At 43.4% G+C, this 23789-nt stretch overlaps 2 protein-coding genes across 11 annotated transcripts in view; both read left to right on the forward strand.

Annotated features, from left to right (window-relative positions):
• Positions 1 to 16583, forward strand: part of LOC106570344 (triple functional domain protein) — a 169417-nt gene extending 152834 nt beyond the window's left edge. For all 9 annotated transcript variants that reach the window (XM_045694817.1, XM_045694822.1, XM_045694818.1 and 6 more), the window contains 5 exons: positions 12575 to 12696; positions 12830 to 12908; positions 12990 to 13190; positions 13280 to 13418; positions 13617 to 16583. In XM_045694817.1, the coding sequence (XP_045550773.1) occupies positions 12575 to 12696; positions 12830 to 12908; positions 12990 to 13190; positions 13280 to 13418; positions 13617 to 14189 (1114 nt within the window). In that variant the 3' untranslated portion in view covers positions 14190 to 16583. The remainder of the gene's footprint in view (positions 1 to 12574; positions 12697 to 12829; positions 12909 to 12989; positions 13191 to 13279; positions 13419 to 13616) is intronic.
• Positions 861 to 8544, forward strand: LOC123723901 (uncharacterized). Of its 2 annotated transcripts, none has more exons than XM_045694826.1 (3): positions 861 to 1195; positions 1384 to 8076; positions 8265 to 8544. In XM_045694826.1, exon 2 carries the CDS (start codon positions 2312 to 2314, stop codon positions 7739 to 7741), a length of 5430 nt encoding a protein of 1809 aa, XP_045550782.1. In that variant the 5' UTR covers positions 861 to 1195; positions 1384 to 2311; the 3' UTR covers positions 7742 to 8076; positions 8265 to 8544. The 2 variants fall into 2 exon arrangements, with proteins under 2 accessions (XP_045550782.1, XP_045550783.1); XM_045694827.1 differs by having other exon boundaries at positions 1504 to 8076.
• Positions 16584 to 23789: the final 7206 nt, after the last annotated feature.

Consider the following 23789-nt stretch of genomic DNA (forward strand, 5'->3'; position numbering starts at 1 on the left):
GATAAAATGACCTGCTAAGTGGCATACAGTGCCTTCAGAAAGTATTCATAGCCCTTGACTTATTCCACATTTTGTTGTTACAGCCTGAATTCAAAATTGATTAAATATATTTTGGTTCTCACCCATTTACCGTAATTTCCGGACTATTAAGCGCACCTGAATATAAGCCGCACCCACTGAATTTAAACAAAATTATTATTTTGAACATAAATAAGCCGCACATGTCGATAAGCCGCAGGTGCCTACTGGTACATTGAAACAAATGAACTTTACACAGGCTTTAACGAAACACGGCTTGTAACAACAAAAAAATAATTAGGCAGTAAGCTTTAGTTGTCTTTTGCACTGAGTCAATTCCTCACGCTGCTGTTTCCAACGTCTTATCATCGACTCATTAACCTCTCTAGGGTATGTGGGATGAAATCGTCCCACCTACTCAACAGCCAGTGGAATCGAGTGGCGCGATATTCAAATACCTTCAAAATGCTATTACTTCAATTTCTCAAACATATGACTATTTTACACCATTTTAAAGACAAGACGCTCCTTTATCTAACCACATTGTCCGATTTCAAAAAGGCTTTACAACGAAAGCAAAACATTAGATTATGTCAGGAGAGTACCCAGCCAGAAATAATCACACACCCATTTTTCAAGCTAGCATATAATGTCACAAAAACCAAAACCACAGCTAAATGCAGCACTAACCTTTGATGATCTTCATCAGATGACACTCCTAGGACATTATGTTATACAATACATGCATGTTTTGTTCAATCAAGTTCATATTTACATCAAAAAACTGCTTTTTACATTAGCATGTGACGTTCAGAACTAGCAAACATACCGAAAACTTCCGGTGAATTTACTAAATTACTCACGATAAACGTTCACAAAAAACATAACAATTATTTTAAGAATTATTGTTGCGTCAAAAGACAGGTATTCATATTCAAGGCGTTCAGATTTTCAACTGATTTCAAAGATAAAACACCAGCAGGGGGCGAAAGAGTGTATGCATTGTGGAACCCATCATTAGCTTGTGTTTCCCTGGGGAACATATATACTGGTGCACCTTTGTGATAGCAGGTGGTGAAATGTTTGGTGGAAAATCATTTCACTGGAAGTCCTTCACGGAAGAGGAGACTCTCATCCATACACATTCAGCTCATTTAGGATTCTGGAGACTCAACCGGTAGGCACATGGACATTGTGTAAAATTGTTGCCAGTTAGGTGTTTATTTGTGTTGAGAATTGAGACCAATTGTCTAATTTAGTATATAGTATAATTTAGATAATATGACTACATTAAGATTATATATTTAATTTGAAATGACCTTACTTGAAGTAATGTATATTTCTTTTTGTGTTTTGCCTTTAAAGGTTATCAACCTAACTAACTAAAGAACTAATTAACTAACTAACTGACTAAAGAAATAAAATAAGTCAGAAGAAAACTGAGTTGTCCCTTGCGTCCTTCAGTCCTTAAAGGCCTTTTTCAAGTTTGGGCAAAGAGCTGCAGTGTGAACCATACACAACTTGACAGTTGATAACCGCGTGGCAGTGAAGACAAAAGGATTAACGGCCTGAAATCAGGAAAGCTGTCGTCGCAGAGAGGAATATTGACTGACATCTCAACATGGCGGAGGAAGCTCTTGGAATAACAGTGAAGGAGCTGAAGCAAAAAGAACTTTAGCTAAAAGCACTTTTACCAAGCAGGCAAACTTCCTCAGCAGAGTCACAAAGCACATGACTAAAAGAGAACTACAAGAGGAGTTCAAGAAGCTCAAGTCGGAGGCGAGGACGGTCAGTGAGACAAATGACGAGTACAGGGCTGGCCTTCTGGCAGACATTGAAGCTGGAACCGATGAGGGTGAAGAAGCTAAACTGAGCAAGGAGAAGCAGACTGAAGTTGTGAAGACGTTCCAAGAATGCGAAGCACGATTGGATGAGGTCAGGGAGATAGTCCAGGCCAATCTATGGCCTAGATATGGCGAAAATGAGGTGAAGTCTGCAATCCATGAAGCCGAGACAGCCTGTGATGGAGTTGCTCAGATACCTGTTACCGCTGTAAACAGAGATGGCTTTGAGCTACGGTGGGATTGTGTGAAAACACAAGTCCAAAATGCAATCGCAAGCCTAGCAGAGTGGGAGATGTGGATTCCGGTGGCAGAAAAGGAAAGGCTCGGAGGGAGAGTGAAGGATCTGAAGGCATTCGGCAACAACCTTGAAGCAAGGAGGGCAGGATTTCTCACAGCACAAAGAATTGCAGGAGACGAGAGAGACAGAGGGAGAGTGCCGCAGGGAGCCCATGGCAGCTCCACAACCGACACTGAGGATAAAGCCAATCTGTCTACCCAAGTTCAGTGGGTATAAAAGGAACTTCCATCGATGGAGAAGAGACTGGGAGAGTCTGCAAAAGCAGGGGGAACCAACAGGCTCAGTCGAGGTAAAGAGGATCCAACTCATTGACAGTATAGATGAGAGGATATGCAGAGGCCTCCGTTTGTCTTTCAACACTGCTGAGGACATGTTCAGGGTGCTGGAAAACAGATATGGAAACAAGTCTACAATTGCCTTGGAGATAATGGAGGATCTGGAGAAAATTCCTGCTTTAAGGGCAAATCAGCCTAGAAAAGTTATCGACATGATCCAAACTATAGAGAAGGCCCTGGATGACCTCACGGAGCTTGGAAACACAGGAGCCATCAACAACCCTCTAGTGATCAGATCCATAGAAAGCAAGTTACCTGACGACATCAAGAGAGAGTGGCTTGTCTTCATGGTTAATCCGAGGAATAATGTCACACCAGATAATCACTTTGAGAACCTTCTTAAATTCCTGAAAACACAAGAGGAAATTCTTGAAAAACTGGAGCAGCTGGGAGTGAGTGAAAGGCCAGAAAAGAGAAATGCTTGCATGGAGAGGAAATATGCGTCCACGCGGTCCACAACGAAAGGAGGCTGTGTTGTGTGTGGTGATGAAAAGCACAGAGAAAATATATTCTTTTGCAAGCGTTTCAAGGAATTGAAGCCGGTGGAAAAGTTGGCTGCTGTAGAAAAGCTGGGGGCCTGCAAGAGGTGCTTGGTCTGTCATGGAGAAGATGATGAATGCAAAGAGACATACCTGTGCAGGAACAGAAACTGTAAAAAAGACCACCATTTCTTTCTATGCCTGAAGGGAGACTTCAGGAGGAGTGACTCAGAAAGAAGACAATTCAATGTGAGAAGGCATACGCGGACTGAGGAGCAGGAAGAATTTGTATCTAAACTCTCCCCAGAGATGGCGGACAAATTCAAGAGAGCGTTCACCAACATCACCGCAAAGACAAACTGTGGTGAAAAGATCCAGCTTGGAGAGATTGTGTCAGGTGCAGTAGAAGAATTGCCAGTTATTCTAATGCTGCTCGAGGTAACTGCCAATGCAGGACAAAAAATTGGAACCCTGATCGACTTGGCATCAGACACAAATTATATCACCCACAGAGCTGCCAGGAGATTAAATCTTCGAAGTGAAAACATCACTTTAGTCGTCCATGGAGTTGGGGGGATGGCCATGAAGGTTAAAACCAGAAGATATCTCCTCAGAGTGAGGGTCAAAATGCCTAGAGGCACAGAAAGAGCCCATGAGCTTGTCTGCTATGGTTTGAATGAAATTGCCAACATCCACAGAGTCATCAAACCTGAGCAACTCAAGAAGTTCTTCCCAGAAGTCAGTCTAGGAGATCTGAGGAGACCGGAGAACATTGAGCTACTGATAAGCCACCGCGAAGGAAGACTTGCTCCGCAAAGAGTGAAGGTGATTGGAGACCTTGTCTTATGGGAGAGCCCGCTAGGAAAGATTGTTGGTGGAGCACATCCAGATCTGTTTGAAGAAGTCGATATGGCCGCGCACAGGTCTGGAACGCACTTTGCTCGATCCATGAGAGCAACCGCTGTCAAGTATCAAGAGATAACTAAAACACAAGAGTTCACAGATGAAACCAAAAGCACAGTTGCTCCCAGAGAGCTCTTGGATTGGTGGAAATGGGATAGCATTGGAGCAGCTTGCGAACCGAAGTGTGGAGGATGCCGGTGCTGCAATTGTCAACCAGGAGGCAAGGAAATGACTCTGAGTGAGGAAAGGGAGCTGGAGATCATAAGGAAAGGCCTCACGTACATCAAAGCAGATGCTCACAGCGATGAACCGCACTGGGACACAAAATACCCCTGGATTCAAGATCCAAGTTCCCTTCCCTACAACAGGAGTGGGGTTGAAGCCACCTTCTTAAGAACAGAAAAACAACTCAAGAAAGAGCCAGAGTGGAAAATAGCATACACAGCTCAAGTGCATGAAATGGTGGAGAGAAGAGCAGCAAAGAAACTCACCAAAGAGATGATCGTCAGCTGGAAAGGACCAGTATGGTATGTCAGCCACTTGGTGGCGCCAAACCCACACCCTGTCACAACACCTGTGCGACTGGTATGGAACAGCAGCCAGAAGTTTAAAGGGGTCAGCATGAATGACCTGCTGCTGAAAGGGCCTGATGTTCTCAATCCCATCCGAACAGTACTACTCAGGTTCAGAAGAGGTGTCCATGCTGCTCTTGGCGACATCAGGAAGATGTACAATTCGGTGTGGTTAGAAAACCTGGAGATGCATCTCCACAGATTTCTCTGGAGAAACACTGAGGAGGAAGAGATTGAAGAGTATGCTATCACCAGAGTCAACATTGGCGATCGACCAGCAGGGTGCATTGCACAACTGGCCATGAGAGAGACAGCAAAACTGTCCATGTTCGCTCACCTGGAGGAGGAACGTAGGATCCTTGAAGAGGATGCCTATGTCGATGACATCCTGACTTCCCATAATGACTTACAAAAGCTGGACAAGGACACCAAAGGAGTTGAAGAGATCCTGAGGACAGGCGGATTCTTCCTCAAACCCTGGGTCCGGTCAGGCCAAAGTGGGAGGCAGGAGATCATACCAGGAGAACAAGGAGCGGTGTCAGGCACAGTACTTATTCTCCCGAACCAGATGAGGAAAGGAGACAATAAAGCCCTTGGAGTTGGATACCTTGTTGAAGAGGACAAACTGTACCTTATGACTTCAATCAATTTCTCAAAGAGGAAAAAGAAGATGAGAGTCGGACAAAATCTCCTTGAAGAAGAGGTGAGAGGGAAAACTCCAAACCCACTGACGAGAAGAGAACTGCTAAGCCAAGTAGCTAGCCTGTATGACCCAATAGGCCTCGTCACACCTGCCAAACAAAAGGGCGCCATTCTTGTCAGAAAGGCGTTTCAAGAAGCTGGAGGCAAAACTCTGACCCGAAACACGTGGGACAAACCTCTGTCTGAACAATTGAGAGAAGAAGCCATCAAACTGTTTGAGGAGTACACACGTCTTAGCCAAATCACCTTCCACAGAAGCCTCACACCAGTCAACTGGCTTGGTAAACCTTGGGGAATAACATTCTCTGACGGAAGTGAGAAGAGCTATGGAGCTGTAGTGTACTTCAGATGGGAAACCGAGCAAGGCATCCAAGTCAGGTTGGTTGAGTCCAAAGCAAAACTCACACCTTTGGACCAAAAGGGGGGGGCAGTGAAAGCTGAAATCTGCGGTGCTGTCTGCGCAGCACGACTTCGAAAGTACATTGAAAAACACAGTCATATAGAAATTGAACGATGGCTCCATCTGCTGGACAGTCAAACTGTGGTGGGAGCTATCCAGAGAGACAGTTATGGGTATCAATCTTTCTTCGCGAACAGAGTTGGAGAGATCCAGAAATCCACATCCGTCAAAGACTGGTGGTGGATCCCGGGAGGCCTGAACAGTGCTGACATCATAACAAGAGGGGCAGCCCCGGAAGACCTCCAAGAAGATTCCATGTGGCAAAATGGACCAGCGTTCCTGCGGCAACCCATGGAAGAGTGGCCACAGAAGTCAGCCAAAGAAATTGCAGCTTATGCCAAGGAAGGCATAAACAAACTTCAAAGGAAATATTTCTCTGCAGCACTGACCAGAGCGCAGGCCAAGAGAAACAAGAATGATGTACTTCCTGAAGTGGGAGTTCAGAAGGAAAGTCAGAGTGATGCACAGCAAAGCAGGCAAAATAACCCAGATGAACCTAAGACTAAGATCCGAAGACCACCAGCTGGCTCTGCGGTAACAAAACTGATTGACATCAGGAAATTCAGCAGCCTGACCAGGCTGATCCGAGTCACTGCCTGGGTTTGGAGAGCTGCAACGAAATGGAAAGAAGTGTTGACCAGGAATTCAGCCTCAGATAAACCAAAGTGCGAGGAAATTCTTTCCACAAACTGGAAGTCCAGAGGCAAACAAGCTGTACTCACTGTTGGGGAGTGTGAAGATGCACTAAGAGACCTGTTCCTTGCAGCACAAGAAGGTATAACCTTTCAAGGCACCACTCTCAACAGACTCGCTGTTTACAGAGATGAAGAGACTGGGCTCTTGGTTTGTGGAGGGAGGTTCAAGATCTTTGATGAGGACGAGACTGCTGTACCAATTCTACCATATGAGGCATGGATATCCACTCTCCTAGCCCAAGAGGCCCATGATGCAAACCATGAAGAAATAGCAGGTACACTCCTCCGGATGAGGAAGAAAGCCTGGGTGATAAAAGGCCGGAAGCTGGCTAAAAAGAGAGTTGACAACTGTGTGGTGTGCAGAAAGGCTAGGGCCAGAAAGTGCCAACAAATCATGAGTGACCTTCCACCCGAGCGTATAACACCAGCCAGACCATTTGAGTACACAACAGTGGACTTATTTGGACCATATGAAGTCAAGGACGAGGTGAGAAAGAAAGTCAAGCTCAAGGTGTGGGGAATTGTCTTCTGCTGTATGGCATCCAGAGCTATACACACAGATGTTGTCAGTGACCAGTCAACTGAAGGCTTCTTACTGGCCTACCAAAGATTCACGGCACTGAGAGGGCATCCAAAGAAACTGTGGTCAGATCCTGGAAAGAACTTTGTGGGTGCCAGACCTGCACTCAAAGAGCTCTACCACTTCCTGGATCAACAAATTACATCTGAGCTTGAAAATGAAGCTTCAAAGCATGGAACAGAGTGGAGCTGGAAGATCCACCCAGCAGACTCCCCTCACAGGAATGGTGCTGCAGAAGCAGCTGTTCGCACTGTGAAGCGGGCCTTGCACAATATGAGGGGCGAAGGACTCTTCACATGGAGTGAGTTTCAAACATTTATGTTCATGGCTGCTAACCTTGCCAATGAAAGGCCCATAGATGCCAGGACTCAGAGCCGGGAGGACTGCATAGAATACATCAGCCCTAATTCTCTTCTGCTTGGAAGGACTGGACCTAGGGGAGACTTAGGAAGCTTTGAGTTTGAAGACTACTCCTACAAAAGGTTAAGAGTCATTCAAGCAGAAGTTAACTGGTTCTGGAGGAAGTGGAGTCAGTTGGCTGGACCTAACCTGTTTGTGAGGAGTAAGTGGCACACAAAGCAGCGAAACGTGGCCGTTGGAGACGTCGTCTGGCTTGCAGACCAGAACGCTTTGAGGAGTCAGTATAAGCTTGGTAGGGTCGTCAATGTCAACACTGACAAGGAGGGCATTGTGAGAGATGCAAATATACGAACCTTCCCAAGTTATCCCATCTCAACTTTGAAGCATGTTTGTGGAGACAAAGCAAAGAAACGTTCAACCAAAATCCCAACTACAATTCTTCACAGGGACGTCAGGCGTTTGGTTGTGTTATTACCTGTAGAAGAGCAGAAGTAAAGCGATCGAAGATGGAGCCGATGTGACCTCCTTGGGTTCAAGAACCAGGAGATCAAGTGGGAGGTGTTGCGTCAAAAGACAGGTATTCATATTCAAGGCGTTCAGATTTTCAACTGATTTCAAAGATAAAACACCAGCAGGGGGCGAAAGAGTGTATGCATTGTAGAACCCATCATTAGCTTGTGTTTCCCTGGGGAACATATATACTGGTGCACCTTTGTGATAGCAGGTGGTGAAATGTTTGGTGGAAAAGCATTTCACTGGAAGTCCTTCACGGAAGAGGAGACTCTCATCCATACACATTCAGCTCATTTAGGATTCTGGAGACTCAACCGGTAGGCACATAGACATTGTGTAAAATTGTTGCCAGTTAGGTGTTTATTTGTGTTGAGAATTGAGACCAATTGTCTAATTTAGTATATAGTATAATTTAGATAATATGACTACATTAAGATTATATATTTAAATTGAAATGACCTTACTTGAAGTAATGTATATTTCTTTTTGTGTTTTGCCTTTAAAGGTTATCAACCTAACTAACTAAAGAACTAATTAACTAACTAACTGACTAAAGAAATAAAATAAGTCAGAAGAAAACTGAGTTGTCCCTTGCGTCCTTCAGTCCTTAAAGGCCTTTTTCAAGTTTGGGCAAAGAGCTGCAGTGTGAACCATACACAACTTGACAATTATAGATACAGAACTCCTTTATGCAATCGCGGTGTCAGATTTTAAAATAGCTTTTCAGCAAAAGCACATTTTGCAATATTCTGAGTAGATAGCTCGCCATCACGGGCTAGCTAATTTGACACCCACCAAGTTTGGCACTCACCAAACTCAGATTTACTATAAGAAAAATTGGATTTGCTTTGCTGTTCTTCGTCAGAATGCACTCCCAGGACTTCTACTTCATCCACAAATGTTGTTTTGGTTCAAAATAATCCATAGTTATGTTCAAATGTCCTCTGTTTTGTTCTTGCATTCAAGACACTATCCGAACGGTGACGCGCGGACGCATGTCGTGACAAAAGATTTCAAAATATTCCATTACCGTACTTCGAAGCATGTCAAACGCTGTTTAAAATCAATTTTTATGCCATTTGTCTCGTAAAATAGCGATTATATTCTGACCGGGAGACGTCTTTTTCGTTCAAAGACTGAAAATGTAAAATGGCCTCTTCACGTGCATGCGTGCGCCCGTCTCATTGTTCTCAGATCGACCACTATCCAAATGCGCTACTGTTTTTCAGCCAGAGACTGCAAAGTCATCATTCAACGTTCTGGCGCCTTCTGAGAGCCTATGGGAGCCTTAGAAAGTGTCACGTTACAGCAGAGATCCTCTGTTTTCAATAAAGAGGGTATAGAAGGCCAAGAAATGGTCAGAGAGGGCACTTCCTGTACAGAATCTTCTCAGGTTTTGGCCTGCCATATGAGTTCTGTTATACTCACAGACACCATTCAAACAGTTTTAGAAACTTTAGGGTGTTTTCTATCCAAATCAAACAATTATATGCATATTCTAGTTTCTGGGCAGTAGTAATAACCAGATTAAATCGGGTACGTTTTTTATCCGGATGTGAAAATACTGCCACCTACCCTAGAGAGGTTAAGACCAAGCTCCCGTGCAGCAGCTCTATTTCCTTTTCCAACAGCCAGATCAATCGCCTTCAACTGGAAAGCTGCATCATATGCATTTCTCCGTGTCTTTGCCATGATGAGGGTGACAAAATGACTACCGTAATCAGAATGATGGGAAGTTTGAGAGCGCTCGATTTAATCTAAACAGTAAACAAAAAAGTTGTTTGACCTTAACCCATTCGGCAATTTCATTGGTCTAATGAAAGCTTCATGCCACCAAAAAACTGAGCACGTCACAGAATGTGGGGTTTTTTTGGAAGAAAAAAAATTGAAAGCGGGAAAAATCCATATATTAGCCGCGTCATTGTTTAAGCCGCGAGGTTCAAAGCCTGGGAAAAATGTTGCGGCGTATAGTCCAGAATTTACGGTACACACAATACCCCATAATGACACATTATCCCATACAGTGAAAACATGTTTTTAGAAAAGTTAGCAAATTTACATAACTATTCACATCCCCTAAACCAACACTTTGTAGAAGCACCTTTTGGCAGCAATTACAGCTGCCTTTCTGCGTAAGTCTTTAAGTGCTTTGCACACCAGGGGCCTCGTTTATCAACCGTCAATAGGCACAAATCTGTGCATATACGATGCGTGGGATCATTTCCACGCAAAGTGTGAGATTTATCAATATGACCGTTTGCTTGAGAGTGTGCGTACATTCGTAGGCACAGTGCCAAGTGGTGGAATAAGGAAAATATGTTGAAATTGTGAGAGTAATAATTAAATCATTTTTCAACGTAATTATATTTCTATTGTGCAATTCATGTAACAGATCTTGACTTTCTATATGTAATTTGACCACATCAGTGCATTTGTTATGATAATAATCCATATAAAGTACAGTGATTAGTTAAATTGGAGGCGTGTGTTAACTTCACTAGGGTAGGGGGCAGCATTCGGAATTCTGGATGAAAAGCGTGCCCAAATTAAACTGCCTGCTACTCGGGCCCAGAAGGTAGGATATGCATATTATTAGTAGATTTGGATAGAAAACACTCTGAAGGTTCTAAAACTGTTTGAATGATGTCTGTGAGTATAACAGAACTCATATGGCAGGCAAAAACCTGAGGAAAATAAATGTTTTGTTGCAGAAAGTACAGATTGGCTCATCAGATATAATTTCATAAAATCAATCGTATAGGATTTTTGAGTATTTAAGACCTACTTTAGAAAGGGAAACACATGCCATTCCGGTGCACATTAAAGTGCTATCCATCCTCTGGTTTTTGGCAATGGGCACTTTTCAGCGGGAGCTTGCTGATCGGCAGCTCGCATCCCTCGATGAGCCGTTTGGGAGTCAATCATCAGCTAAATAAACTGTAACATTCAATTTCCATACACCATCGCACAACAGATTGAAATCAAGAGGGGTTTCTTTGCCATCAGTGGGTTCACAAATAAGAACGGAGCAATAGACGGCACCCACATCGCCATAAAAGCACCATCCCAAAACGAGTTCAACTATGTGAAAGAGAAGGCATCCGCTCTTAATGTGCAGGTGAAAAAATGCACGACTCGTTCATTCTGCAGAACAGCAATGTTGGCCTATACGCTGTTGAGGATGGATGGCTTATTGGTGAGTGGTGCCTACTCATTTACTGGTCAAACCACAACTGAGCGAGCCAAATAAAACCTTTTGGTTGCACTCAATCCCTGACACTAGCACCTCTATTTCAGTCTCTGAAGTTTTTTGGTTGCGAGGTGGTATTTCATGGTATGGCGTAGTACTGTATATTCCCTATGGGCTTTAAATGTATGATTTTGACCATGTATGGTTAATTAGGAGCATTTAGAAATGCAAATAGCCAAGGTCGTACACCAGGGTGAGAACTACACCGTCATAGGATGCCACCTTTCCAACAAGTCACTTCAGAAAATGTCTGCGCTGCTGGAGCTGTCCCGGTCAACTTTAAGTGCTGTTATTGTGAAGTGGAAATGTCTAGGAGCTACAACGGCTCAGCCACGAAGTGGTAGGCCACACAAGCTCACAGAACGAGACTGCCAAGTGCAGAAGCGTGTAGTGCGTTAAAATCGTCTGTCCTTGGTTGCAACACTCACTACCGAGTTCCAAACTGCCTCTGGAAGCAACGTCGGCACAAGAACTGTTCGTTGGGAGCTTCATGAAATGGGTTTCCATGGCCGAGCAGCCGCACACAAGCCTAAGATCACCATGCGCAATGCCAAGCGTCGGCTGGAGTGGTGTAAAGCTCAGTGCCATTGGACTATGGAGCAGTGGAAATGCGTTCTCTGGAGTGATGAATCATGCTTCACCATCATCTGGCAGTCTAACATACTAATCTGGATTTGGCGGATGCCAGGAGAACGCTATCTGCCCCCATTGCATAGTGCCAACTGTAAAGTTTGGTGGAGGAATAATAATGGTCTTAGGCTGTTTTTCATGGTTCCGGCTAGGCCCCTTAGTTCCAGTGAAGGGAAATTTTAACGCTTTAGCATACAATGACATTCTAGACGCTTCTGTGCTTCCAATTTTGTGGCAACAGTTTGGCGAAGGCCCTTTCCTGTTTCAGCATGGCACAAAGCGAGGTCCGTACAGAAATTATTTATTGAGATTGGTGTGGAAGAATTTGACTAGCCTGCACATCTAGTGGAAAGCATTCCCAGAAGAATGGAGGCTGTTATAGCAGGGGAAACCAACTCCATGTTCGACGAGCATGTATCCACATACTTTTGGCCATGAAGTGTATTTTAGAATAGTTTCTACGCAATATTGATAAATGAGGAACCTTACAGATGATAATTGTATGTGTGGGGTAAAGAGAAGAGGTAGTGATTCAAAAATCATATTAAACACTATTATTGCACACAGAGTGAGTACATGCAACTTAATATGTGACTTGTTAAGCAAATATTTTAATCCTGAACTTATTTAGGCTTGCCATAACAAAGGGGTTGAATACTTATTGACTCAAGACATTTCAGCTTTTCATTTTTTATTACTTCGTAAAAAGTTCTAAAAACATAATTCTACTTTGACATTATGGGTTATTATGGGCCAGTGACACAACCTCAATTTAAATTCAGGCTGTAACACAACAAAATGTGTAAAAGGTCTAGGGGTGTGACTACTTTCTGAAGGCATTGTATTATCATATTCAAGTAAATGTATAAATGTGACTGTGAAACAGTAAGGTTATTGGCTGTTAAAATGAATGCGTGTGTGTGTGTGTGAGACAGTGAGACTGGCGAAGCGACCCTGAGGATAGTAGGCGTGTCTTCGGAGGACGATGGTGTTTACACCTGCGTCGCCGCTAACGACCTGGGCTCTGTGACATCATCAGCCAGCCTCAGAGTGCTAGGTGAGACACCACACAAACACGCACACATTTGCACAAACATATTCCCACAGTACTGTAGTGTAATCCCACACTCGCATACTTCTTTTCACACACTCTTTCCCTGTATTTGACTGAATTCCGCCTGTCTGTGTAGTTGTGTCCAGTGATGGGGTCAGGGTGAGCTGGAAGGACAACTTTGAGTCCCACTACACTGAGGTGGCAGAGCTGGGCAGGTACATTACACATCTCTCCTCCTATCACTCCTAGCTGTGTGTGTTTGTCTGTTTACCCTACTGTACCTACTCTCTCCACAGAGGCCGGTTCTCTGTGGTCAAGCGTTGCGAACACAAGTCGACCAAGTGCACGGTGGCGGTCAAGCTGGTTAATAAGAAGCTGATGAAAAGAGACCAGGTGACCCAGGAGCTCAGCCTGCTACAGCGACTACAACACACACACCTGGTCACACTGCTGGACACGTACGAGACCCCCAGCAGCTACGCATTGGTCATGGAGATGTGAGTTACACACACAGTAACATTTAACATTCTCACAAATCTGCTGCCATCTAAACCTGGAACGTGTGATTGCCTCGATCTCTCTGCAGGGTTGATCAGGGTCGTCTCCTGGACTACATTGTGAGCTGGGGGAATCTGACTGAGGAGAAAGTGGCCAGCTACCTACGGAACATCCTAGAAGCTTTACATTACCTACACAACTGTAGGATAGCCCATCTGGACTTAAAGGTACTTTTGTAGTCCTCATCTTCCTCTCTCTCTCTCACTTCTATAGCTCCTATTTATTCTCTCTCCCCTCTTTTTTCTCTCACTCTCTTTCCCCTTCTCTCTTTTTTATACCTCCTATTTATACACTGTCTCCCTCCCCCATATCGCTCTCCACCTCCCTCCTTCTCCTTCCTCCTCTTTCTCCCTCTCTTCCTCCAGCCTGAGAACCTGTTGGTGTCCCACACCTCGTCCGGCCAGCCCGTGGTCAAACTGACCGACTTCGGGGACGCCATCCAGCTCAACAGTGCCCACTACGTCCACCCTCTCCTGGGCAGCCCCGAGTTCGCCTCCCCCGAGCTGGTCGTGGGGGAGCCCGCCGCCCTGACCTCTGACCTCTGGAGCCTTGGGGTTGTGACCTACGTCCTCCTGAGCGGGGCATCTCCCTTCCTGGACGAGAGCGTGGAGGAGACGTGTCTGAACATCTGCCGGCTAGACTTCAGCTTCCCGCACCACTACTTCCAGGGCGTCACCCAGGGGGCCCGGGAGTTTGTCTGCCTGCTGCTGAGGGCTGACCCTGCAAGGAGGCCTCCGGCTGGGCTGTGTCTGCAGGAGTCCTGGGTTCAGGGCCAGGCCGGGTTATCAGACGGCCAGGGACAGGGTAGGGTGGAGGGGGGGTGTCTGGACACATCTCGCTTGGTGCTGTTCATAGACAGAAGGAAGCACCAGACAGACATCAAGCCCATCGGAGGGGTACAGAGCTTCCTACAGAGCCGGTTACAGCCACGGGCCTGAGCGAGGGTTGGAGAGAGATGGCCCCTCCCACTCACCCTAACCCTGGCTGGAAGGAGAGAACGTCCAGTCCAGAGGAGGCTGGTGGGAGGAGCTATAGGAAGACGGATCATTGTAATGCCTGGAATGGAATCAATTCAATGGTAATAAACACATCAAACACATGGAAATAACGTGTTTGACTGTTTCATTGATTCCATTTCAGACATTACAATGAGCCTGTCATTATATGGCTCCTCCCACCAGCCTCCTCTGGTCCAGTCCCAAATGGGGTCCTAGCTTCCCACCCACTAGTTACTTGTGTAGATCTTAGAGGATTGGATAGGTGTGAGTAATATTATTTCCACCTATCATATCAGAGGACAAGGTGAAGACGGTATAGATAGAACCATATTGCTTAGACCTATCCAATCCTTTCAGATCTACATTATGTGACTAGAGGGCTAGGGTCTAGAGATTGATTTGGGACTGGACATCTCAAAGAAAATTAAATGAAATTCGCTGATCTCATTCTCTTTCAGATATGCTGTGGTTTAAAAAAAAATACATCCTTTGGTCCTTCAACCAATCAAAACATTATGCCTATAGGCGTAGAGGTCCTTAGCCAATCACTTTTCCCTGAGAGAACACACACTGAGTTCTCAGCCAATCAAAACAAGGGTGACATAATGTCATCGCCAGTCTACTGCTGCTTGCTGGTTTACACTCAAAATGAACTTATTTTTCCTCTATCTTACTGAGAGTCAATCGATCAACAGAAAGCCTCTTGATCGATCTTTATCGTGTGGAGGATTTTATCCCTGAACAAACAAACAAACTGAGCTTTCAGAGGAGAATTGCTAAGGAAGATGGTGTTAGCACACATAGCAACTATCCCTTCCCTCTTGTTACCAGAGATGGAGAAAGAGAGTTTTTTTTTTTTTGTGCTTTTACAATATATGACTCAGACTGTTGGGACACCCCCTTTCTTAAAGAACCAATGTATAGAGAGAACATTGTCCATAACTTTTCAAAAATGTATTTGAAAAAAAACAAGAAGATTGAAGAAAATGCTCGGCAGTGGAAAGTCGCTACGCTACTGTAGAGCCCGGAGAGGACTCATCCAATGACTGAGCTCCTCCACTTTATGAGACAGTTTTATGTCCAATCAGAGCTTTTCGATTGCTGCGCTTACATACTTAATCTAAGAAACCATGACGATGACCATGTTGCAAGTAACTATAGAGATTCTGCTGACTGCTGCATTGTCTTCACAACAGAAAATGATATGTTTTTGCTTTTACTAAAACAAAAATTGTGTTGCGCAGATTTAAGATGTTTAAGCCTTACTTTGTAAATAGACTCTAACTGCCTTCTGTCCCTCCCGTTTCAAACTGGCCGCCTGCTTTTGAGGATGTTCTTGGAGGCGAGACTAAAGAATTCTGCAAATGAAATGTAGTAGATCGCCAATTGGGCGACTGAGCCTGAGTGGCAGCAAATATAGCCAATCAGATGGAATGTGAATGAGGAGGAAGACAGAATACTATAAACGCACTCACTGGATGTTATGTTTCCCCCATTCTTATCATGTGCAATGTTGCGGTTTTAACATTTTATGCAACTATTTATGAAGACATCGGTTGTACATGTAATAAATGGAGGTAAAAGCATGTACTTGGTACTGCAAGCTCCACTGGTGGTAGTCCTCTTTATTTGATCTATAACCCTATTGGGGTGTTAACTTATCACCATAGAATTAGAACGAGTAGAACGGACCTCCCAATTCAGGTCAATGAAGCCATAATGGTTGGACTGGTGGCCATTTTGAGTGTCTCCATAGGACATTATAATTCTATGGTTATCACTTCCTAGGTAACCTAATCTTCTGGCGTCGCACTCTACATGACACTTATGGCTAGATCGATGTAGTTGATTTTTGATTTGTTTCTTTTCTTCCAGTCTCTCAGAAGAGGCCCAGTGTCCAGTCCCTGCTGTTAGGGAAGTATATTGATTTATCTGTTAGGAACATGCAAAACTGGGTTATTTCTTTCTAGATGAGAGAGAGGGATGCTGTGGGAGTGGTGAAGGGAAAGAGAGAGAGGCCCATTGTCAGATCACCTGTACAGTCCCATACAATGTCCTTTAATTTATTTATTAATCGATTTTAGTAAAGTTGTACAAAGGTTGAAACATGGGAATGTGGATTGGATGTATTTTTTTCTGTTTCTTTTTTTGTCCCATCTCATCCTATTTTATACATATGTATTATGACTTTTAAATGGTTTTATTTCACATTATTTGTTTATTTACTTTTGCATGTATATTTCTTTGTACAGAGACCGTGAGTGTTTGTGATATGTATGTGAATATTTTCATTATTTTTGCCATCAATTATTTTGAAATTAAACATGGAACATACCCCGTTGTGCTGTCCTCACTAAAGCCTTGATACCATTGAGCGCTTTTTTAGTACAGTTCCATGTACTCTTAAACACTACATCTTCCAACAACCAGGCCAGAGATATCTTTGGTAGATTTAATTAGAAGTGAAAACTGTAACACAAAACAAGCACAGTATACAAATGGTAAATGCCATGCAGTGCATTCGGAAAGTATGCACACACTTTGACTTTTTCCACATTTTGTAACGTTACAGCCTTATTCTAAAATGGATTAAATCAAAATGTTCCTCATCAATCTACACTCAATACCCCATAATGACAAAGCCAAAACACGTTTTTAGAAATGTTTGCAAATGTATTAAAAATAAAAAAAAACAGATACCTCATTTACGTAAATATTCAGACCCTTTGCTATACGACTCAAAATTGAGTTCAGATGCATCCTGTTTCTACAACTTGATTGGAGTCCACCTGTGGTAAATGCAATTGATTGGACATGATTTGGAAAGGCACACACCTGTGTGTGCATGTCAGAGCAAAAACCAAGCCATGAGGTCGACGGAATTGTCCGTAGAGCTCCGAGACAGGATTGTATCGAGGCACAGATCTGGGGAAGTGTACCAAACAATTTCTGCTGCATTGAAGGTCCCCAAGAACACAGTGACCTCCATCATTCTTAAATTGAAGAAGTTTGGAACCACTAAGACTCTTGCTAGAGCTGGCTGCCCGGCCAAACTGAACAATCGGGGGAGAAGGGCCTTGGTCAGGGAGGTGACCAAGAAACCCAATGATCACTCTGACAGAGCTCCAGAGTTCCTCTGTGGAGATGGAATAACCTTCCAGAAGGACAACCATCTCTTCAGCACTCCACCAATCAGGCCTTTATGGTAGAGTGGCCAGACGGAAGCCACCTAAATGACTCTCAGACCATGAGAAACAAGATTCTCTGGTCTGATAAACCATTACTGAACTCTGGCCTGAATGCCAAGCGTCACATCTGGAGGAAACCTGGCAGCATTCCTAAGGTGAAACTTGGTGTCAGCAGCATGCTGTTGGGATGTTTTTCAGAGGCAGGGACTGGGAGACTAGTCAGGATGGAGGGAAATATGAACAGAGCAAAGTTCAGAGAGATCCTTGATGAAAACCTGCTCCAGAGCACTCAGGACCTCAGACTGGGGCGAAGGTTCATCTTCCAACAGGACAACGACGCTAAGCACACAGCCAAGACAAAGCAGAAGTGGCTTCGGGTCTCTGAATGTCCTCGAGTGGCCCAGACAGAGCCAGGACTTGATACCGATTGAACATCCCTGGAGAGACCTGAAAATAGCTGTGCAGAGACACTCACCATCCAACCGGACAGAGCTTGAGAGGATCTGCAGAGAAGAATGGGAGAAACTCCCCAAATACAGATGTGCCAAGCTTGTTGCGTCATACCGAAGAATACTCAAGGCTGTAATCGCTGCCAAAGGTGCTTCAACAAGTACTGAGTAAATAATTATGAATAATTATGTAAATGTTTTATTTCTGTTTTTTGTTATTAATACATTTGCAAAAAATTATAAAAGACTACATTTGCTTTGTCATTATGGGGTTTTTGTATTTGTATTTGTTATGGATATTTGTATTTATTCCTGGGGTCCAGCAAAATTAAGGCAGTTATACATTTTAAAAGCATGAATACCTTCAAAACAGATTTTACAACATATCGTGTGCCCTCAGGCCTCTACTATACTACTCTACTCCATGTATAAACACAAAAACTACAGGCTGTATGACATCAGCAGCCTGGTGGTCCAAAATAGCATAACTAGTGTATTTTAACACAATGACAGAAAATAGCTGATGGTTGTGAGTGTGACTAAATAAAAGCAGGGCATTCTACCGGAGAATTATAGAACTTAGACACTCTTGTTGGCCTAACATACATTTCCTGTACTAATTTGACTTTGGTGCAGGTTATGTTCTTCACATTACCATCTCTGGTAAACACATAATATATAAAATATAATCTATGTTTATTTGTCACATGCACAGGATATAGAAGGTGTAGTGAAATGGTTACTTGCATAGTGGAGTCTTTTGTTTAGACAAGTTTAGCTAGTTAAACAATGAACCATAATCCCAACTCATAACATTACTACCCTGCATGAATCTGCAGGTAGCTAACCAATCAGGTAACTATGTTAGCTAGCTAACATTAGGCTATAACTAGCAATGCAAATGGTTCTGAGCTACAAATAATATTACCACACATTTACATTTACATTTAAGTCATTTAGCAGACGCTCTTATCCAGAGCGACTTACAAATTGGTGTATTCACCTTATAATATCCAGTGGAACAACCACTTTCCAATAGTGCATCTAAATCTTTTAAGGGGGGGATTAGAAGGATTACTTTATCCTATCCCAGGTATTCCTTAAAGAGGTGGGGTTTCAGGTGTCTCCGGAAGGTGGTGATTGACTCCGCTGTCCTGGCGTCGTGAGGGAGCTTGTTCCACCATTGGGGTGCCAGAGCAGCGAACAGTTTTGACTGGGCTGAGCGGGAACTGTGCTTCCTCAGAGGTAGGGAGGCGAGCAGGCCAGAGGTGGATGAACGCAGTGCCCTTGTTTGGGTGTAGGGCCTGATCAGAGCCTGAAGGTACGGAGGTGCCGTTCCCCTCACAGCTCCGTAGGCAAGCACCATGGTCTTGTAGCGGATGCGAGCTTCAACTGGAAGCCAGTGGAGAGAGCGGAGGAGCGGGGTGACGTGAGAGAACTTGGGAAGGTTGAACACCAGACGGGCTGCGGCGTTCTGGATGAGTTGTAGGGGTTTATAATGGCACAGGCAGGGAGCCCAGCCAACAGCGAGTTGCAGTAATCCAGACGGGAGATGACAAGTGCCTGGATTAGGACCTGCGCCGCTTCCTGTGTGAGGCAGGGTCGTACTCTGCGAATGTTGTAGAGCATGAACCTACAGGATCGGGTCACCGTCTTGATGTTAGTGGAGAACGACAGGGTGTTGTCCAGGGTCACGCCAAGGTTCTTAGCACTCACTGGCCACTTTAAGGAATGGAACACTAGTCACTTAAATAATGTTTACATATCTGCCATTACTCATCTCATATGTAAATACTGTATTCTATACTATTCTACAGTATCTTAGTCACTTAATAATGTTTACATATCTGGCATTACTCATCTCATATGTACAGTTGAAGTTGGAAGTTTACATACACCTTAGCCAAATACATTTCAAATCAGTTTTTCACAATTTCTGACATTTAATCTGAGTATAAATTCCCTCTCTTAGGTCAGTTAGGATCACCACTTTATTTTAAGAATGTGAAATGTCAGAATAATGGTAGAGAGAATGATTTATTTCAGCTTTAATTTCTTTCATCACATTCCCAGTGGGTCACAACTTTACATACACTCAATTAGTATTTGGTAGTATTGCCTTTAAATTGTTTAACTTGGGTCAACCGTTTCGGGTAGCCTTCCACAAGCTTCCCACAATAAGTTAGGTGAATTTTGGCCCATTCCTCCTGACAGAGCTGGTGTAACTGAGTCAGGTTTGTAGGCCTCCTTGCTCGCACACACTTTTTCAGTTCTGCCAACAAATTTTCTATAGGATTGAGGTCAGGGCTTTGTGATGGCCACTCCAATACCTTGACTTTGTTGTCCTTAAGCTATTTTGCCACAACTTTGGAAGTATGCTTGGGGTCATTGTCCATTTGGAAGACCCATTTGCGACCAAGCTTTAAGTTCCTGACTGATGTCTTGAGATGTTGCTTCAATATATGGGGCGGCAGCGTAGCCTAGTGGTTAGAGCGTTGGACTAGTAACCGAAAGGTTGCAAGTTTGAATCCCCAAGCTGACAAGGTACAAATCTGTCATTCTGCCCCTGAACAAGGCAGTTAACCCAATGTTCCTAGGCTGTCATTGAAAATAAGAATTTGTTCTTAACTGACTTGCCTAGTTAAATAAAGGTAAAAATAAATATCCACATAATTTTCCTCCTTCATGATGCCATCTATTTTGTGAAGTGCACCAGTCCTTCCTGCAGCAAAGCACCCCAATAATATGATGCTGCCACCCCGTCCTTCACGGTTGGGATGGTGTTCTTCGGTTTCCTCCAAACATGGTCATTATGGCCAAATAGTTATATTTTTGTTTCATCAGACCAGAGGACAGTTCTCCGAAAAGTACGATCTTTGTCCCCATGGCGGTTTATGGCGGTTTTGGAGCAATGGCTTCTTCCTTGCTGCACGTCCTTTCAGGTTATGTCAATATAGGACTAATTTTACTGTGGATACAGATACATTTGTACCTGTTTCCTCCAGCATCTTCACATGGTCCTTTGCTGTTGTTCTGTGATTGATTTGCACTTTTCGCACCAAAGTACCTTCATTTCTAGGAGACAGAACACGTCTCCTTCCTGAGCGGTATGACGGCTGCGTGGTCCCATGGTGTTTATACTTGCATACTATTGTTTGTACAGATGAACATGTTACCTTCAGGCGTTTGGAAATTGCTCCCAAGGATGAACCAGACTTGTGGAGGTCTACAATTTCTTTTCAGAGGTTTTGGCTGATTTCTTTAGATTTTCCCAGGATGTCAAGCAAAGAGGAACTGAGTTTGAAGGTAGGCCTTTAAATACATCCATAAGTACACCTCCAATTGACTCAAATGATGTCAATTAGCCTATCAGAAGCTTCTAAAGCCATGACATCCTTTTCTGGAATTTTCCAAGCTGTTTAAAGGCAGTCAACTTAGCGTATGTAAAGTTCTGACTCACTAGAATTGTGATACATGTGAAATAATCTGTGTGTAAACAATTGTTAGAAAAATTACTTGTGTCATGCACAAAGTAGATGTCCTAACCGACTTGCCAAAACTATAGTTTGTTAACAAGAAATTTGTGGAGTGGTTGAAAAACAAGTTTTAATGACTCCAACCTAAGTGTATGTAAACTTCCGACTTCAACTTTATATACTGTATTCTATACTATTCTACTATATCTTAGTCCGTTCCGCTCTGACATCTCTCGTCCATATATGTATATAGTCTTAATTCATTCCTACTTCGATTTGTGTGTATTGGGTATGTGTTGTGTAATTTGTTAGATATTACTTGTTAGATATTACTGCACTGTCGGAGCTAGAAGCACAAGCATTTCGCAATAACATCTGCTAATCACGTGTATGTGGCCAATAAAATTTGATTTGATTTATTTTATTTGAAGGCACAAAAAAGAGTCTGCAACAAGGTATTTTATATTATTTCAATTGAAAAACGAGACTTGCTCAAAAAAAATGTTCAAGCTTTTTATTGAGCCGATGTGTTCAATGGTTTGTTTTTGCTGTTTGTTGGGCTTTCACGTTCACATTTACATTTTAGTCATTTGGCAGATGTTCTTATCCAGAGTGACTTACAGTAGTGACTGATTACATTTTAGTTGAGCTTCTTCTATATCAAGGACATTGTTATGTCTCATGGGTTTCATAACCACGTCTTTATAACAATTCGATAATGAAGAGATGGGAGATGGAAATCAGTTCAACCATTTATATAGAACGTGGTTATCTCAACACACACATTACCCATGACACTCTGCGTATATGTAGCTGACATGAGTCAGTCATGGTCACGTGATGGATTTATACTTAGTTGCGAAGGCATCAGCTACTCTTCCTGTGGCCCAGCAACATTAAGACAGTTATATTCAGTTTACAATATTACATGACATTACATTTAATAACACTTTACCCAATACATTTAGTGTGTTCCCTCAGACCTCTCCTCCACTATCACATATTTACAATACAACATCCATGTATACGTGCATGTAGAGTGTGTGTCTTATCATGTGTGTGTGTGTCTGTGTGTCTCTTCACAGTCCCCGCTGTTCCATGAGCTGTATTTGTATCTGTTTTTTAAATCTGATTGTACTGCTTGCATCAGTTACCTGATGTGGAATAGAGTTCCATGTATCCATGACTATGTAGTACTGTGCACCTGCCACAGTTTAAACAGACACCTCGGCGCATTCAGCATGTCAACACTTCTTACAAAAACAAGTAATGATGAGGTCAATCTCTTTTCCACTTTGACTTATTAATGTTAGCTCTCCGTGTAGATTTAAGGGCCAGCTGTGCTGCCCTGATCTGAGCCAAATGTTATTTTCAGAGGTCCCTCTTTGTGGCACCTGACCACATGACTGAACAGTAGTCCAGGTGCGACAAAACTAGAGCCTGCAGGACCTGCCTTGTTGATAGTGTTGTTAAAAAGGCAGAGCAGCGCTTTATTATGGACAGACTTCCAAAAGTTTACTAAGGGTTGGTAACAGGCTGATTGGTCTACTATTTGACCCATTAAAGGGGGCTTTACTATTCTTTGGTAGTGGAATTACTTTTGCTTCCTTCCAGGCCTGAGGGCACACACTTCCTAGTAGGCTTAGACTGAAGATACGGCAAATAGGAGTGGAAATATCGTCCCTTCTTCCACACTCACAATACTTGTCTTTCATAATTTTATCAGTTATACTTGGATGTGTAGTGGCAGCGTTTGTTGCTGACATGTCATGCCTAAGTTTGCTAATCTTTCCGATTAAAAAAATATTTATGTAATTAGCAATATCAGTGGGTTTTGTGATGAATGAGCAATCTGATATAATGAATGATGGAGCTGACTTTGCCTTTTTGTCCAAAATGTCATTTAAGGTACTTCAAAGCTTTTTACTATCATTCTTTATGCCATTTATCTTTGTTTCATAGTGTAGTTTCTTCTTCTTTTTATTCAGTTTAGTCACATCATTTCTCAATTTGCTGTACGTTTGAGGTAGTCCCAACTGCGAACTTCAAAACCAGCGCCTGCCCTCAGTCCAATAGGGGATTTCCTCGGTCTAACAGTCTAAGACGTTAGTTGCTCCCATGGGAGACCTGGGTTAATTTTACAATGTATTACAATAGCCTCCAACGTGGGGAGGAGGTCAAAGGTGGACGACTGTAGCGGATATGGGTCGGACATGGTCATGTGATGAGGTAGCCCCGCCTGTGAACTTCAAAACCAGTATCTGCCCTAGGCCCAATAAGGAATTTCCTATTGGTTTAATGGTCTAAGATGTTGGTTGCTCCCGTGGAAGACGTGGTGTTGAAGTTCTCAGGCGGGGTTACCTCATCACGTGACCAAGACCTATTCATGTCAAATACAACTGCACTAAAACATAACTCCTCCCCTCC

The sequence above is a fragment of the Salmo salar genome, chromosome ssa14 (genome assembly GCF_905237065.1).
Source record: "Salmo salar chromosome ssa14, Ssal_v3.1, whole genome shotgun sequence".
Lineage (NCBI taxonomy): Eukaryota > Metazoa > Chordata > Actinopteri > Salmoniformes > Salmonidae > Salmo > Salmo salar.

What these genes read in the sequence shown, in the direction of transcription:
- LOC123723901 (XM_045694826.1), top strand. Translation starts at nt 2,312, where the DNA reads ATGGCAGCTCCACAACCGACACTGAGGATAAAGCCAATCTGTCTACCC.